This window comes from Triticum urartu, chromosome 1, assembly GCF_003073215.2.
Source record: "Triticum urartu cultivar G1812 chromosome 1, Tu2.1, whole genome shotgun sequence".
Taxonomy (NCBI): domain Eukaryota; kingdom Viridiplantae; phylum Streptophyta; class Magnoliopsida; order Poales; family Poaceae; genus Triticum; species Triticum urartu.
Window position 1 is genome coordinate 15,220,133 of NC_053022.1, and position 16,471 is coordinate 15,236,603.

The window sequence follows — 16,471 nt, forward strand, 5'->3', positions numbered from 1 at the left end:
CAACGGCGGACGGCGCAATCCTTTGCCGTCCGTTTCCAGGAAGCGAACGGCAAAGAAGGCCTTTGCTGGCACATGTTCGGGCGGACAGTTTGCCGTCTGCTGGCGTACGGCAAAAAACTTTGCCGTCCGTGATCCATCCCTTTGCTGTCCGCCATGTAGTGATTAAAGGGGTTTCATTGCTGAACTTCGAGGGAGATTCTTCATACAAAGTTGTGGTATATTAGCATGATCCGATCTGATCCATAGCTAGCGTCGTATGCCCTTCAGCACGACCAAAAAAAACTAATTTATGACTTACAACATTTTGGTTCCTACTAACATGAACAATAATAGAACTATCCCTCTCACCAAGACGCTTCCTAACTTCATTCATCAACATTGCATTCAACGATCAATCCGGGGGACTGTGCCTGCATAGAGAGCATCACAGCTTTACAGTCCATCTCAACATCATTTGGCAGTGTAGACCATAGCAATGCAAAGTTTGGCCCCTCCAAACATGCTCTAACTCCGTTTGCACTGGGTTCACACAACGCAATATGTTTCTGCACGCCGAGAAGATTATGCCACCAGTATTGTCTGGTAGAATCATCCCACGCATGCTTCACCCGTCTCCTTGATATATGTCCCATCTATGTTAAGATTAACATGGCCATGAGCAGCGGGGTCCTTCTAGCAGCGCATTATCTGGCCTCACATAAGATGAGACGGTGGGCGTCCATCAAAATCCATTTCACTATGTTTGGATGTAGACATTGAAGACCTTGGTATTGCATTGGCTCCAATGCCTAATATCCCAATGCATTGGTATTGACCTGCAATGTCACACTTTGTGTTTGGATGTTCTTGTATTGGGCACTAAGGGACGGAGCAATGCCAAATCTTGTTTGTATGCCCATAGTGTAGAATTCGACATTGTGAAGTGTATGAACAATATAATAATTGCTTGTACAAGTTTCGAAATGAAATCTGATCGTCATGCCATATACTTGAGATTATGTATTATAATACAATAAAATCGCATGCAAATAATTTAAAAATTGGTATAAGCAACATCAATTGTCCAAAATACATGAAAAATAGGCTGAAAGGTGTAGATAGGCAACAAGACCATATAATCATGCATTCGACAATATGAACTATTCAAAAGCGTGAAAAATAGGCTCAAAACTATAGGTAGCAGCAACATATTATGATAGCCTTGCCAACACCATTACACATTATAACATGTCTCACACCATCCAGAACACATAACAAGTCTTATGCATCAACCATGCAACTTTAGGACAAGTTCAAAAGTCTCACACACACTAGGAGAACTAAAAGTAGGAGTACACATACATATTATCCATCAAGAGCCATTCTACTATTCCAACATCAACAACCATTCCTTCCTGAAGTTCATGGGAAGCTCAAGAAGCGCTTGGTACAAGCGTTCTCTAAGGATCAACTTACCATAAGATCGCAATATGTCACCACGAGCCAAATCAAGGATCATCTCAAGTGTCGCGAGGATTTTAGCAGGAGGTGTAACTTGGGGCAGAGGTAAAGGCTCAAGTGACTTCAAAGCATCATTAAATGAGCCTTTCATATCCCCAAGTAGGCACAGGATGGCATCACCGGTCCGCTGTTTTTTGTGTGGCACTTCGGGAGAGGCTTCATTGGGTTCCATAGTTGGTTCTACAACAGTTTCAGCACCCGTGACAGCACCTTCGCCATTTGCATGATCTTTTGAGTATATGGTGGTGATAGCATCCCAATTTTTAATGACCTTGTTCTTGTAAAATCCCACTTTCTGGTTAGCCTGCACACACACACACAAAGAGAGAATTATCAAAGAAAGGTATATCTTACATATGTGCAATACAATCAAAATGTGGAACGGATAAATTTCTTACCGCGACATATTTAATCCACACATCTTCACTATCAATTGACAGCTTGTTATTGATCCAATCCCACCCAAATCCACTTTGAGAAAGCATCTTGCTAATGGCCTCATAGTGCTTTTCAAAGGTTTTGCACCTTGAACTTATGTTTTCCTTTGTGATGGTCACATTGCACTTCTCACACACATTACCTATAACAGCACTGTAGACATGGGACTTCCATCCATTCTGGGCATGATCACCATTGTTGTGATGCTCAACAAGGACCTCCAGTAGTGCAATGTCCATTTCATCTATCCATGTGAGGTAATTTCTACGAAATTTTTTTCCACCTTCTTCAGCCATGGTCCTACAAGAAAATGCATGCACATAATATCCAAACACAAAGACAACGTAAGATGCATGTAAATTGAAACACGAAGACAGCAAGGTAATATCACATATATATATATATATATATATATATATTACATTAATTTCTTAATATGAGGCAAGTACAAAATACCCAAAAGGTACCATTAGCAAGCTAGGCTATCACACAAGCAAAGTCCATGCAGTGCTGACCCACACATCCTAGGAAAGCCATATCAAGTAGCTAGCACAAAAGAGAACGTACACCATTATCTAGTTGACCCACACATCCTACTCCAACTCTAGTTCAGCATGTCTCACAAGGTACTCATCAAACATGTCATTAGCTAGCTGCTCTCTAAAGTTGGTCCATGCAGTGCTGAGTTGAACACTCGTAATTAAGTTGGCATCATCTATTGGATCATCTTTAGAAGAGGCTATTTCATTATCCACTTCCACCGCAACAAATCATCCATCACATGTTGCCTATCCCTTGCAAAGTTGTGTAACACACAACAAGCATTAATAATTCGAACCTGCAATAATATTTGTTTATCGTAAGCATTTTCCTTTTAGTTTGCTTCTTATTCACCACCTTATGGACACATCATACCTGGTCCTTTATGTCAAAGAAAGATTGACAACGTAGGAAAGCCCACTTTTTCTTCCACAACCCAAATGTTCTCTCGACTACATTTCTAGCTCGGGAATAACGCAAGTTATGCAGCTCTTTAGGAGTTTGGGGCTGTTGTTGACTTGATACCCACTCTTTTAAGTGATATCGAGTCGATCTGAATGGAGCAAGAAATCCAGGACCGTTGGTGTAACCAGCATCAACTAAATAATATTTCCCTAGTGTGGAAAGCAAGTGAGTTAGCTATCAATTACATGGGAGAAATGAATTACCAAGAGAAAGTGTCATACCATGTGGTACGACAAATGCATCTTCGTTGCTCAACCTCATTGCATCACGCAAGACTCTTGAGTCAGAAGCTGAACCCTCCCAGCCAGGCAAGACATACATAAATTTCATATTCCAATCAACCACACCAAGCATGTTAGTGGTGATAGCTTGCTTCCTGTTCCTATATCTCCCTTGGTCACACACAGGCACACAAACATCAACATGACACCCATCGATCGCTCCAAGTGCATTACCAAACCACTTCCATTTGTAATCATCAGGTGGCTGAGTAGAAGGATCGGGAAGCTTAATGAACTCCCCGGTTAGAGATAGAATCGCTGTTAATACATTGTCAAAGTGTGTACTAATAGTCCATAAGGAGCGCTTGGAAGTGCCACCCAGAATCCTCATTTTGATACCATGGCCAACTACCAACAAGAACATTGCCACCTTTTCTTCCATGGAAACATACACACTGTCCCAAAGACCAGCCCTCTCACGCAACATGGTGCATAAGTCATGGAAGTTTCTTTTAGTTAAACGTAGCTGATCATAGCATGTTACTTCTGCCCCATCATACAATCCTTTTAGCAAATACTTCTGATGAATGTTTTTTTCCTCATCGTCAGTAAAGCTTCCTAAATCCCTTGGTGCCCTCTGTGTACTAAGATATGCTATCCCAAGAAGAAACGATTCAAAGTACAGTTTGGTCAAAACTATTCGCCTGCTCTTTCTTCTTTTGTTCTCCTCGTTTATGTAAGCAACCAAGTCCAAGTCAGACATGGTGTAACTACATTACATTTCAGAAATTAGACATGAATGCCTCATTCAATTAGTCATGAAAGACAAGTCATCAAAAATTCAGCAAGCAAGATATCAATCAGCGGGAGACAAGCAATCAAGCAAGCTATCAATCATTCATATATGAATAGCTATAAGCAAGATACCGTGCAACAAGCTATCTAAAATTATGCCAAAACAAGCAATCAATCAGCCATGAAAGACGATCATTCAGTCATATGCTGCAGCTAAGACTGCTGTACTAATGTGTGCTACAACTAGTTATCAAAATTTCAGCAAGCATTCAGTCATATAAGACATGGTACAAGAAGCCTTCACTATGAGGTATACTGATTTTCTCTCTACATCATATGAAGGCATGACCAAACTGAAAATATTTGTTCCTTGTGAAAAGCACAAATTACTGATTAATATACCTTCAGTCAGCCCAGGGATGTGCCAAACCAAGCCAAATAACCTGCAAAATTAAATTAAGAGAGACAATTAGTAAGCTAGTATCTTAGCATGCAGAAGTTGGATGTATGCAAAGGGAAAGACAAGGATTGACGGGCGGGGGGGCGACCATGGGGCAGAGGGAGGGACAACCGATGGGGAACAAAGAGGGGAGGCCATGTGATCTGACCGGGAGGGAGGGCTATGGGATTAGGGATGGGTCGGAGAGAAAGAAGAGGGATGTGGGTGGGAGAGGAACAAGGCTGGGAGAGGGCCGTTCAGGGGATGGCTGACCGGCGGCGGGGGTGCAGGGGACAGAGGCGGGTAGGAGATTGGGGAGGATTGGGGTCGCGAGGGGGGGTGTGAACCATAGGGAGAAGGCCTGCCAGATTCAGATTTAGAGGAGAAGAAGGAGGGCGACGGGGATGGAGGAGACCTACCGGAGACAGGAGAGAAGGCGGACGACGGCGAGAGATGAGCGCCGCTTCTCCTTGCTCCGCGCGCCTGCTCTGTTTTTGTTTTTGTTTTGGGGAATGGACAGAGAGGTAAAGGGAGCGGGGTTGGGCAATTTCACCCAAAAACCGAGCGGGGAGGTGAGGAATTCGCGCAGGGACTCGCTAGTCTTGGCGGGCTGTGTCAAATATCGGGTTGTAATTCCGCACCGAATACTAAAGACATCCAAACACTGGCATTCGGTAGTTACAAATGCCCAATGTCAATACTACCTCTCAATGCGTACATCCAAACATAGCGTTTGGGTTTTTGCTTTTAAAACAATCACCTAAAGTAGGGTACTTGATACTAATTAGAAAACTCGCATAGAGATTGACCATAATGCAAATCATTCTAAATTGTCAGGCCACATTCAAAAGCATGAAAGGGACTTTGTCTGCATCATTCTAAATTGTTAGATTTTTGGTCCCTCAACACAATTTAGGTCTGATTTACAGCTGAGTTTGCAAGGTGCATGTCCAAAAGACCGAAGAGAAGAAAGAGGAGACAGTTCACCCGGAGGTTCATCACCTTCTCCTCATCCACCACCCCCACACCAGCCTAATAGTCTCCGCCGACTCGGCCTGAAAGCGCATCGTCATCCTCCCACGCTTCCTTGCCACGATAGCGTCCTCCCTCGCCCATCATCAAGTCACAGTGCAGGCCACAGCCAACGCCATGGTCTGCACGAGGAACAAGGCCTGCAGTAGCGCCACCTCCAGGAGCACACTGGTAGAAAAAGGGCATGTTGTTCCGGTTCGTAAGGGCCTTTTGTCCCGGTTCTGGAACCGGGACTAAAGGGTCGGTACTAATGCCCTGTCCCTTTAGTCCCGGTTCAATCCAGAACCGGGACAGATGGGCCTCCACGTGTCCTGTGCGCGGAGCCCAGGCAGGAGACCCTTTGGTCCTGGTTGATGGCACCAACCGAGACTAATAGGCATCCACGCGTCAGCATTTCTGTGGCTGGGGTTTTTGTTTTTTTTGAAAGGGGGGGTGTTTGGGGGTTTTGGGGGGTTAATTTAGGTATTTCATATATTGTGTTAGCTAGCTATAATTAATAGAGAGAAGTGTCCTCTCTTATGTCCGTGCTTGGTCGACGCTACGTACTATACATACGTATACAGAGGACTAGACACGCTAGCTAGCTAGTAAGCAAACGAAGGAAACAGAAGATCGTCATGAACATATATGCATACAAACAGAAGTGATATCGACCACCTCTCCTTCTCCGAGAGATTGGTCGAACAACAAGTTCTCGTATATCTATGCGACACTACCGGCAACATATACACAATAATTATCTCTTACAAATATAATCATACGGACTCAGGGTCCACATAGTATTCTCCGTCTTCAGCGATCACGTGGTCAAGAAAGAATGCCGCCAATTCCTCTTGAATTGCTCGCATGCGAGCTGGTGCTAGGAGTTCATCCCGCTTTCGAAACATCTAATTTAAAGAAGGGGGTCAATACATATATATATATATATATATATGAATGAATGAAACTCAACACAAATGATGGTAATAAAATAAAATTGTGAATGTTGTTATTTACGTACTTCATATTGTTCGTCAGTATAGCCCCGCTCACAGGTCGTGTGGCGGATGGACTCGCAAACGTAGTATCCACAGAAATCATTCCCTTGTTCCTGCCACAACCACTTTACAAGAAATAGAGGTCAATCAAACTGATAAGCAAGAATGCCAAATGGTATTGATGAAACTAGCGCTTGAATGACTAGTAGATGCGCGGAACATGCTACTATAGTACTTACTTTCGGGTGTCTAAATTGCAGCTCCTTCGGCAGTCCAGGAGCTTTTCTGGTGAATTTTCTCCAAACCCTGCCGGACAAAGAAAACAATAACTTGATATGTCAGGAAATGAACAAAGTTGCTGATATGGTGGATAATGATCGATTTAACTTACTTCTCAAGTATTTGAGTCATGTCTGCATAGTCCTGGGGATCTTTTCATCTTGAGTCTAAGATGGTTACTAGTCCCTGCTCAAGCTTAATCTCTAGGAGAATATAGTGGAAACTGCACACGCATGCATAACTCATCAATTACATTACTATAACCTTAACTAATATATAAGGGAAACCGAATACGCAAAGACAGTAACACTCACTTGAAGTTGTAAGGAAAGAGTATTATATCTTTGTTTTGATTTATTACGAACGATTGTAGCAAGTTGGCCTCGGTAGCTGCGGCATGAAATTTAACCTGAGATGCATCTATGAGATATGTGTTAATGAACCCAATATCACCGACTTGTCTTTTCTTCAATTCGGCGATCTTCAATCTGCATAATATAGTGAGGATGATTATAAATACATGCAATGAAAGAGCTGAGCTATATAGAGAGACTTAATGACAGAAGTAGTACTACTTACAGACAGTAGCAGGCGACCGTTGTTTTATCGAGGGCCAATTGATTGAAAAACTGAAAGAACTCCTCAAATGGAACATGCAACAGTTCAATTCCAACGAGGTCATGCTCCTTTTTAACTTTCACATACAAAGTACTCCTCCCCCCAGAGTCTCTGCAGATTTTCAAGTACCAATCATGCAATCTTCGCATCATCGTTGATAGAGATCTTTCATCTTTGACGAGAGGCTTCCCGTACTCGTATGTTTGTATCTGCACCTCCATGAAATCATAATGTACATCGTCGGGCAGGTAATCGCCAAGATTGCTATAACCGGGCACCATCCTCGGATCATTAGCGACGTTGTCGCTAGGCACCTTGAGCGGGGGGAACGATTGCTTCACTTGTTCGCCGAGCTGGGCAATTTCTTTCCCAGCTCGTCGTTCTTTCAGCCTTTGATCACTAATAGTACTTCCCGACCGCTCTGCTTCGGCAAATTCCTTTCCAATAATGCGCTCATAGTTCCCTTTCGGCGGAGACTTGGGTGGTTTTGTCAGGGCAGCCAGAGTGCGCTTCGCTTTCACCGGACCTACCTTCTCCTCCGGAGGTGGATGTTTCTTTGCTTTCACCCCTTCAAAGTAGTTCCTCACTTCTTCTCGTGCGATCTCGGCGTTCTCCTCCGGGGTCCTCTCGTGTGGTAACTTCTGTGGAGTCTTCAGAGAAGGAGCAAATCTGTATTTCCTCCCGCCTCTGGTTGTACTGCTAGACACCGGCCGAGCAGACGGAGCGGTTGTCTTATTTAGTTGCTTACGAGGCGGAGGAGAAGGACTACGACGCGCCGGAGCGGCCGGAGCAGCGGCAGGTCTCTTCCGCCCTTACTGACGAGGTGGAGAAGGAGGAGGCTGGCTGCTCAGGCGCGCCGGCGCAGGCAGAGAAGGAGGCGGAGTGCTGCCACGCGCTAGAGAAGGAGCCGGTCGAGTGCCCTGATCGTCACTCACCGGAGGAGGAGGCGGTGGAGGAGGCGGAGTGCCCTGACTCGCCGAAGGAGGAGGCGGTGGAGCAGGCGGAGTGTCCTGACTTGCCGAAGGAGGAGGAGGAGGCGGAGGCGTCCAGTTCGGAAGGTTGATGAGCTCCTTCCGCCATAGGCATGGAGTCTTCAGAGCGGGCCCCAGCCTAGTCTCCCCTTCACCGGTAGGGTGGTCCAGCTGGAGGTCCTCAAATCCCTCTGTTATTTGATCCACCATCACCCTAGCATATCCTTCGGGAATCGGCCGGCAGTGAAAAGTTGCACCAGGTTCAGTAGGATAAACAGAGCCAACAGCCGCCTTGACCTTCAAATTCATCCATTGCATCATAAGGTGGCAATTTTGAGACTCCGTGATAGCATCCACGGGATAGCTGGCAGGAGCCGTCAAGGCATGCTCCGGCTGAAGCAGCTCGGTGGAAGCCACGCTTCTTCTCCGCTGAGATGGCGGGGTAGCTTCGGGGGAAGCTTCGGCAGTATGTTTGCTGCGATTTGCTTCTCGTTCCTCTATCGCTTGTACCCTTGCTTGCAGCGCCTGCATTTGGGTCTGCTGCACTTTTTTCCTCCTCTCATGGGATTTGTAACCGCCTGCGTCCGGAAACCCAACCTTCCACGGAATGGAGCCTGGCGTGCCTCGTGTCCGTCCAGGGTGCTCAGGATTCCTGAGGGCCATTGTGAGCTCGCCGTGCTCTCTGTCTGGAAAGAACGTCCCTTGCTGCGCTGCTTCGATATACTGCTGAAGCTTCCTGACTGGTATGTCCATTTGATCGTTCGTCCAAATGAACTTCCCTGTTATAGGGTCCAAGGTTCCGCCAGCCCCGAAGAACCAAGTCCAGCAACGGTCTGGCCAGTTAATTGTCTCTGGTTTGATCCCTTTATCAACCAGATCATTCTCAGTCTTGGCCCACTTAGGCCGGGCTACGAGGTAGCCACCTGACCCCATGCGATGGTGATGCTTCTTCTTAGCAGCATTTTGCTTGTTTGTCGCCGACATTTTCTTACTCTTTTCCGATGTCTTGTGGGCCACAAATGCGGGCCAGTGATCTCTGATCTTCTCATATCTGCCCTTGAATTCTGGTGTCTCATTATTTTCGACAAACTTATTCAGCTCTTTCTTCCACCTCCTGAATAGTTATGCCATCCTCTTAAGATCAAAAGACTTGATTAATTGCTCTTTAACTGGCTTCTCTGGATTATCCTCTGGTGGTAGGGTGAAATTTGACTTCGGCTCAGTCCAAAGATCATTTTTCTGCATATCATTGACATAAGACACCTCAGGGTCTTCTGTAGCCGGCTTAAACCATTGCTGGATGCTGATCGGGATCTTGTCCCTAACCAAAACCCCGCACTGAGCAACAAATGCGCTCTTTGTCCGGAGGGGTTCAATCGATGTCCGTCGGGCGTGATTGCTATGATCTCAAACTTTTCATCCAAGCTCAACTTTTTCTTCCGGCCTCGTCTCTATACCGAAGTTGTGCTCGATCCGGAGGGCTAGAAAAAATAACAAATACTTAATTAATATGTGTACATACCAAAACAATGAATGCATAAATTAGCTAGTCAGCAGAAGCTTAACTAATATATATACCTGGCCGGACTCGGTTCAGTCACCGGAGACATCATCATGGTCTCCTTCTTGCACCGGCATTGGGTCACTGGAGCCGTCCTCACGGTCTCCTTCTGGCACCGGCATTAGGTCACCGGAGCCATCATAATCATAGCCAGCTGCTTCCAGACCATCGGTGTCATTCAGAAACAACGAGCAGACGGCATCACTTCCTCGTGCGATTATGTCCCCCAACAACTCTTCTTGTACTTCGTCTTGGGCGGTGTCCATAGTTTCTACAAATATTGACAACATGGCAATTATTATTCAAACATGACAGATGGATATATTAGTGGCAAACGTAGAACTAATATTAATTCGTGGCCTCGACGCTGCTTCTCTAGGGTTTGGGGTGGCCTCGACACTGCTTCTCTAGGGTTTGGGGTGGCCTCGACGCTGCTTCTCTAGGGTTTGGGGTGGCCTCGACAACACTTCAAGGATAAAAAAAAGAGGAAGAAGAAGAAAAAAGAGGAGAAGAAAGAATAGAGGAGTTCTACTCCTCTATTCTTTCTTCTCCTCTTTTTTTCTTCTTCCTCTTTTTTTTATCGGGAACGAGGGTCGTCGAGGGTCAGGGTCGCCGAACGGTAGAGGAAACCCTAAATAGCAAGTATCGTGGGTGTGAGATAAATGTGGCCGTCGGTGTCGGACACTACATCCACGTCCCACAAGTGACGTGGGCGTCGAAGCCTCGCCCCCTCGATCCCATTAGTTTTTTTCTCCTCTTCTTCCCGACCCTCGCCCCCTCAAACACTTGGCGACCCTCGACCCTCTACCCTAGCTAGTTCCCGACCCTCGCCCCCTCGATCCCTCGAACACTCAGCAACCCTCGACCCTCTACCCTAGTTAGTTCCCGACCCTCACCCCCACGAACCCTCGAACACTCGGTGACCTTCGAAACCTCGGCGACCCCCTCCCCCCATCATGTCGAAGTTATCGGGGAGGGGGTATATCGACCCCCCTCATGTCGAAGTTATTTGGTAGGGGGTATATGACAACGACATACCCGATACATACATACATACATAGCCACATGCATCCATACATATATGAAAAAAATTAATATCCACTAATTAACAACCTAAATAAAAAAACTAATACATACCTGCATGCACACACATACACATATACACTACACACATGCATACATATCTCAAAAAAAACTAACAGAGGCGGGCGGCGGAGGCGGGGTGCGGCGGCAAACCAGCGGCGGCGCGGCAAGCGGAGCGCGGCCAGGCGGTGGCGTCGAGGCAGAGCACGGTGGGCGGCGGCGGCGCGGCAAGCGGAGCACGGTCAGGCAGCGTCGTTGGGGCAGAGCACGGCGGGTGGCGGCGTCGGGGCGCGGCAAGAGAGCACGGCTGGCGGCGGCGGTAGGGCGCGGCGGGGGGAGAGGAAGAGAGGAGGGGAACGGCACGGCGGCTCACAGTGGCAGCGGGCCGGGAAGGCGTCGGGGTAGGGCTCAGCGGCGGCGGCGAGGACGGCGAAGTGGAGCAGCCTGACGGCGTCGGGGCAGGGCTCGGCGATGGTGGAGGCGACAACGAGGGGCAGGGCTCGGCGGCGGCGACGACGCGAGAGGGGCAGCCTGGCGGCGTCGACGATGAGGAATGGGAGCAGTTGGTGGAAATTTCCCAAGTGTTGTATGTATAGCCAGAGCATTGGTCCCGGTTCGTGGCACGAACCGGGACAAATGCCTACCTATGGTCCCGGTTGGTGCCACCAACCGGGACTACAGAGGGGCATAGAGGGGCATTGGTCACGGTTCGTGGCACCAACCGTGACCAATGCCCCCTTTAGTCCCGGTTGGTGCCACCAACCGGGACCAAAGGCCTTGTGCTGCCCCGTGCCCAAATGTTTAGTCCCACCTCGCTAGTTGAGAGGGAGCCGCACCTGTTTATAAGGTGCGGTGCGCCTTCCCTCTCGAGCTCCTCTCTAAAGCAGGCTTTCAGGCCTAACCATGCAATCTGTGCCTGTGGGCCTACTGGGCCTCCCGCGGGCCTGAATCCTGGCCCATGGTAGGGTTTCTAGTCGTATTCAGGCCGTGGGTGCCCAGGAGATGGCACTTTTTTGTTTTTTTTTGTTTTTTTGTTTCTACTTACAACAATATACTTATTGTTGCTATTTTTTTTCCAGTTTTTTTGTTTTCTTTTCTGCATTATTTATTCTCTTTTGTTTTTTGCTTTATTTTTTTATTCTTTTTGCTTTTAGTTTTAGAAAAATTATAAACTTTCTGTTAGTGCCATTAGTTTTCAAATTTGAAAACACTTTTTTAGTTTTTTGCTTTAATTTTTAATTCTGTTTGCTTTTAGGTTAGCAAAATTAGAAACTTTCTGTTAGTGCCATTAGTTTTAGAAAAATTATAAACTTTCTGTTGGTGCCATTAGTTTTCAAATTTGAATAGTTAAAATTTGAATTCTTTGAAAATTGTTTGAATCACAAGTTTGTGATTAACTTTCTAAAAAATGAGAATAGGTGCGCTTATAGAGAAAATTCAACCTAAATTCCTAGTAAATTTCTATGAATTTCAGAGAAATTCACTATGAATTTAGGTTAAACTTTTCTCTATTAGGGCATCTATTTTTACTTTGAGAGGAGCTCAACAAGGCAGAGAGGGAAGGGCTTATAAACCGGTGTGAGCCCCCTTCGGTTGGCGAGGTGGGACTAAACTCTGCCCGCAACGAGAACCAACCCTTTAGTCCCGGTTTGTGGCACAAACCGGGACTAATGGTCATGGGCCAGGGGGGCCAGGGGCGAGGAGAAAAATTATAAACTTTCTGTTAGTGCCATTAGTTTTAGAAAGTTGAAAGTTGAAAGTTGGCATGGGCCAGGGACTAATGGTCATGGTATTACGAGGGCCGAACCATAAGACATGAAAGCATTTCAAATGAACTCTGAAAAAGTTGAAAGTTGGCATGGTATCATAATTTCACCACATAGCATGTGCATGTACAAAATGGACAATGGTAGCATGTTCGTGTGTTACAAAGTTGCATGTATCATCATAATAGTTGCGGGAGAAAGTCTTCACTTTTTCTTCGTTGTGTCATTTCTTATTGCGCCATAACCATGGATAATCTTCATCTTTATCAGGATGCTTGGGTCAGCCTTGACTTTGAAGGGAGGAATTTCATGAAACTTTTCATAATCTTCAGACATGTCTGTCTTGCCCTCCACTCCCACGATGTCCCTTTTTCCTGAAAGAACTATGTGGCGCTTTGGCTCATCGTATGATGTATTCGCTTCCTTATCTTTTCTTTTTCTCAGTTTGGTAGACATGTCCTTCACATAGATAACCTGTGCCACATCATTGGCTAGGACGAACGGTTCGTCAGTGTACCCAAGATTTTTCAGATCCACTGTTGTCATTCCGTACTGTGGGTCTACCTGTACCCCGCCGCCTAACAGATTGACCCATTTGCACTTAAACAAAGGGACCTTAAAATCAGGTCCGTAGTCAAGTTCCCATATGTCCACTATGTAACCATAATATGTGTCCTTTCCGCTCTCGGTTGCTGCATCAAAGCGGACACCGCTGTTTTGGTTGGTGCTCTTTTGATCTTGGGCGATCGTGTAAAATGTATTCCCATTTATCTCGTATCCTTTGTAAGTCAATACAGTCAAAGATGGTCCCCTGGACAACAAGTACAACTCATCACAAACAGTGTTGTCACCTCTGAGACGTGTTTCCAACCAACTGCTGAAAGTCCTGATGTGTTCACATGTAATCCAGTCGTCGCACTGCTCCGGGTGTTTGGAGCGCAGACTGTTCTTGTGTTCATCGACATATGGGGTCACCAAGGTAGAGTTCTGTAGAACTGTGTAGTGTGCTTGAGACCAAGAATATCCGTCCCTGCATATTATTGAGTCTCTTCCAAGAGTGCCTTTTCCAGTCAGTCTCCCCTCATACCGCGATTTAGGGAGACCTATCTTCTTAAGGCCAGGAATGAAGTCAACACAAAACCCGATAACATCCTCTGTTTGATGGCCCATGGAGATGCTTCCTTCTGGCCTAGCGCGGTTACGGACATATTTCTTTAGGACTCCCATGAACCTCTCAAAGGGGAACATATTGTGTAGAAATACGGGCCCCAGGATGACAATCTCGTCGACTAGATGAACTAGGACGTGCGTCATGATATTGAAGAAGGATGGTGGGAACACCAGCTCGAAACTGACAAGACATTGCGCCACATCACTCCTTAGCCTTGGTACGATTTTGGATCTATCACCTTCTGAGAGATTGCATTGAGGAATGCACATAGCTTCACAATGGCTAATCGGACAGTTTTCCGGTAGAAGCCCCCTCAATGCATACCGGAAGCAGTTGCGTCATAATCACGTGGCAGTCATGAGACTTTAGGTTCTGAAACTTTTTCTCTGGCATATTTATTATTCCCTTTTTCTTTCTCTTCTTTCGTAAGAGCGTAGCTGGCAGGACCTTTATACTGCTTCGGAGGCATGTCGTCTTTTTCGTGCAAACGTTGCAGGTCCTCCCGTGCCTCAGGCGTATCTTTTGTCTTCCCATACACGCCCAAGAAGCCTAGCAGGTTCACGCAAAGGTTCTTCGTCACGTGCATCACGTCGATTGAGGAGCGGACCTCTAGGTCTTTCCAGTAGGGTAGGTCCCAAAATATAGATTTCTTCTTCCACATGGGTGCATGTCCCTCAGCGTCATTCGGAATAGCTAGTCCACCGGGACCCTTTCCAAAGATGACGTAGGGTAAATCATTGACCATAGCAAGTGCGTGATCACCGGTATGCATGGCGGGCTTCTTCCGGTGATCTGCCTCGCCTTTGAAATTCTTGCCTTTCTTTCGACATTGATGGTTGGTCGGAAGAAATCGACGATGGCCCAGGTACACATTCTTCTTGCATTTGTCCAGGTATATACTTTCAGTGTCATCTAAACAGTGCGTGCATGCGTGGTATCCTTTGTTTGTCTGTCCTGAAAGGTTACTGAGAGCAGGCCAATCGTTGATGGTCACGAACAGCAACGCCTTAAGGTTAAATTCCTCCTGTCTGTGCTCATCCCACGTACGTACACCGTTTCCATTTCACAGCTGTAAAAGTTCTTCAACTAATGGCCTTAGGTACACATCAATTTCGTTGCCGGGTTGCTTAGGGCCTTGAATGAGAACTGGCATCATAATGAACTTCCGCTTCATGCACATCCAAGGAGGAAGTTTATACATACATAGAGTCACGGGCCAAGTGTTGTGATTGCTGCTCTGCTCCCCGAAAGGATTAATGACATCCGCGCTTAAAGCAAACCATACATTCCTTGGGTCCTTTGCAAACTCATCCCAGTACTTTCTCTCGATTTTTCTCCACTGCGACCCGTCAGCGGGTGCTCTCAACTTCCCATCTTTCTTTCGGTTCTCACTGTGCCATCGCATCAACTTGGCATGCTCTTCGTTTCTGAATAGGCGTTTCAACCGTGGTATTATAGGAGCATACCACATCACCTTCGCAGGAACCCTCTTCCTGGGGGGCTCGCGTCAACATCACCAGGGTCATCTCGTCTGATCTTATACCGCAATGCACCGCATACCGGGCATGCGTTCAGATCCTTGTATGCACCGTGGTAGAGGATGCAGTCATTAGGGCATGCATGTATCTTCTCCACCTCCAATCCTAGAGGGCATACGACCTTCTTTGTTGCGTATGTACTGTCGGGCAATTCGTTATCCTTTGGAAGCTTCTTCCTCAATATTTTCAGTAGCTTCTCAAATCCTTTGTCAGCCACAGTATTCTCTGCCTTCCACTGTCGCAATTCCGGTACGGTACCGAGCTTTGTGTTGCCATCTTCGCAATTGGGGTATAACCCTTTTTTGTGATCCTCTAACATGCGATCGAACTTCAGCTTCTCCTTTTGACTTTCGCATTGCGTCCTTGCATCGACAATGACCCGGCGGAGATCATCATCATCGGGCACATCGTCTAGTTCCTCTTGATCTTCAGCAGCTTCACCCGTTGCAGCATCATTGGGCACATCGTCTGGTTCCTCTTGATCTTCATCAGCTCCCCCTGTTGCAGCATCACCGTATTCAGGGGGCACATAGTTGTCATCGTACTCCTCTTCTTCGCCGTCTTCCATCATAACCCCTATTTCTCCGTGCCTCGTCCAAACATTATAGTGTGGCATGAAACCCTTGTAAAGCAGGTGGGAGTGAAGGATTTTCCGGTTAGAGTAAGACCTCGTATTCCCACATTCAGTGCATGGACAACACATAAAACCATTCTGCTTGTTTGCCACAGCCGCATCGAGAAACTCATGCACGCCCTTAATGTACTCGCGGGTGTGTCTGTCACCGTACATCCATTGCCGGTTCATCTGCGTGCATTATATATAATTAAGTGTCCAAATTAATAGAAGCTCATCATCACATTAAAACCAAAGTGTATACATAGTTCTCATCTAACAACATATAGCTCTCCAGAGCATCTAATTAATTGAACCATACATTGAAACTATGTAAAACATTTCAATGCGAAAACAAATGCGATCATAATCGCAACCAAGGTAACAATTGATCCAACGGCATAATGATACCAAGCCTCGGTATTAATGGCATATTTTCTAATCTTTCTAATCTTCAAGCGCAT

The 16,471-nt window shown here is 46.3% G+C and overlaps 1 protein-coding gene across 2 annotated transcripts; it reads right to left on the minus strand.

Moving 5' to 3' along the window:
- Positions 1 to 1,216: 1,216 nt before the first annotated feature.
- LOC125538582 lies at positions 1,217 to 4,904 on the minus strand. 2 transcript variants are annotated; one of them, XM_048701936.1, is made up of 4 exons: positions 4,818 to 4,904; positions 4,362 to 4,402; positions 1,899 to 2,238; positions 1,217 to 1,804 (listed from the first exon to the last, which is right to left on the minus strand). In XM_048701936.1, the coding sequence occupies exons 3-4, from the start codon at positions 2,232 to 2,234 to the stop codon at positions 1,367 to 1,369; spliced, it is 774 nt and encodes a 257-aa protein (XP_048557893.1). In that variant the 5' UTR covers positions 2,235 to 2,238; positions 4,362 to 4,402; positions 4,818 to 4,904; the 3' UTR covers positions 1,217 to 1,366. The 2 variants fall into 2 exon arrangements, with proteins under 2 accessions (XP_048557893.1, XP_048557830.1); XM_048701873.1 differs by lacking the exons at positions 4,362 to 4,402; positions 4,818 to 4,904 and having other exon boundaries at positions 1,899 to 2,265.
- Positions 4,905 to 16,471: the final 11,567 nt, after the last annotated feature.

Bases quoted from the DNA above. Each gene is read 5' to 3' on its own strand.
- LOC125538582 (XM_048701936.1), bottom strand. From the start codon at position 2,234: ATGGCTGAAGAAGGTGGAAAAAAATTTCGTAGAAATTACCTCACATGG. The intron at 1,805-1,898 runs GTAAGAAATTTA...GTGTGTGTGCAG, and splicing joins TGTGGATTAAATATGTCGCG to GCTAACCAGAAAGTGGGATT.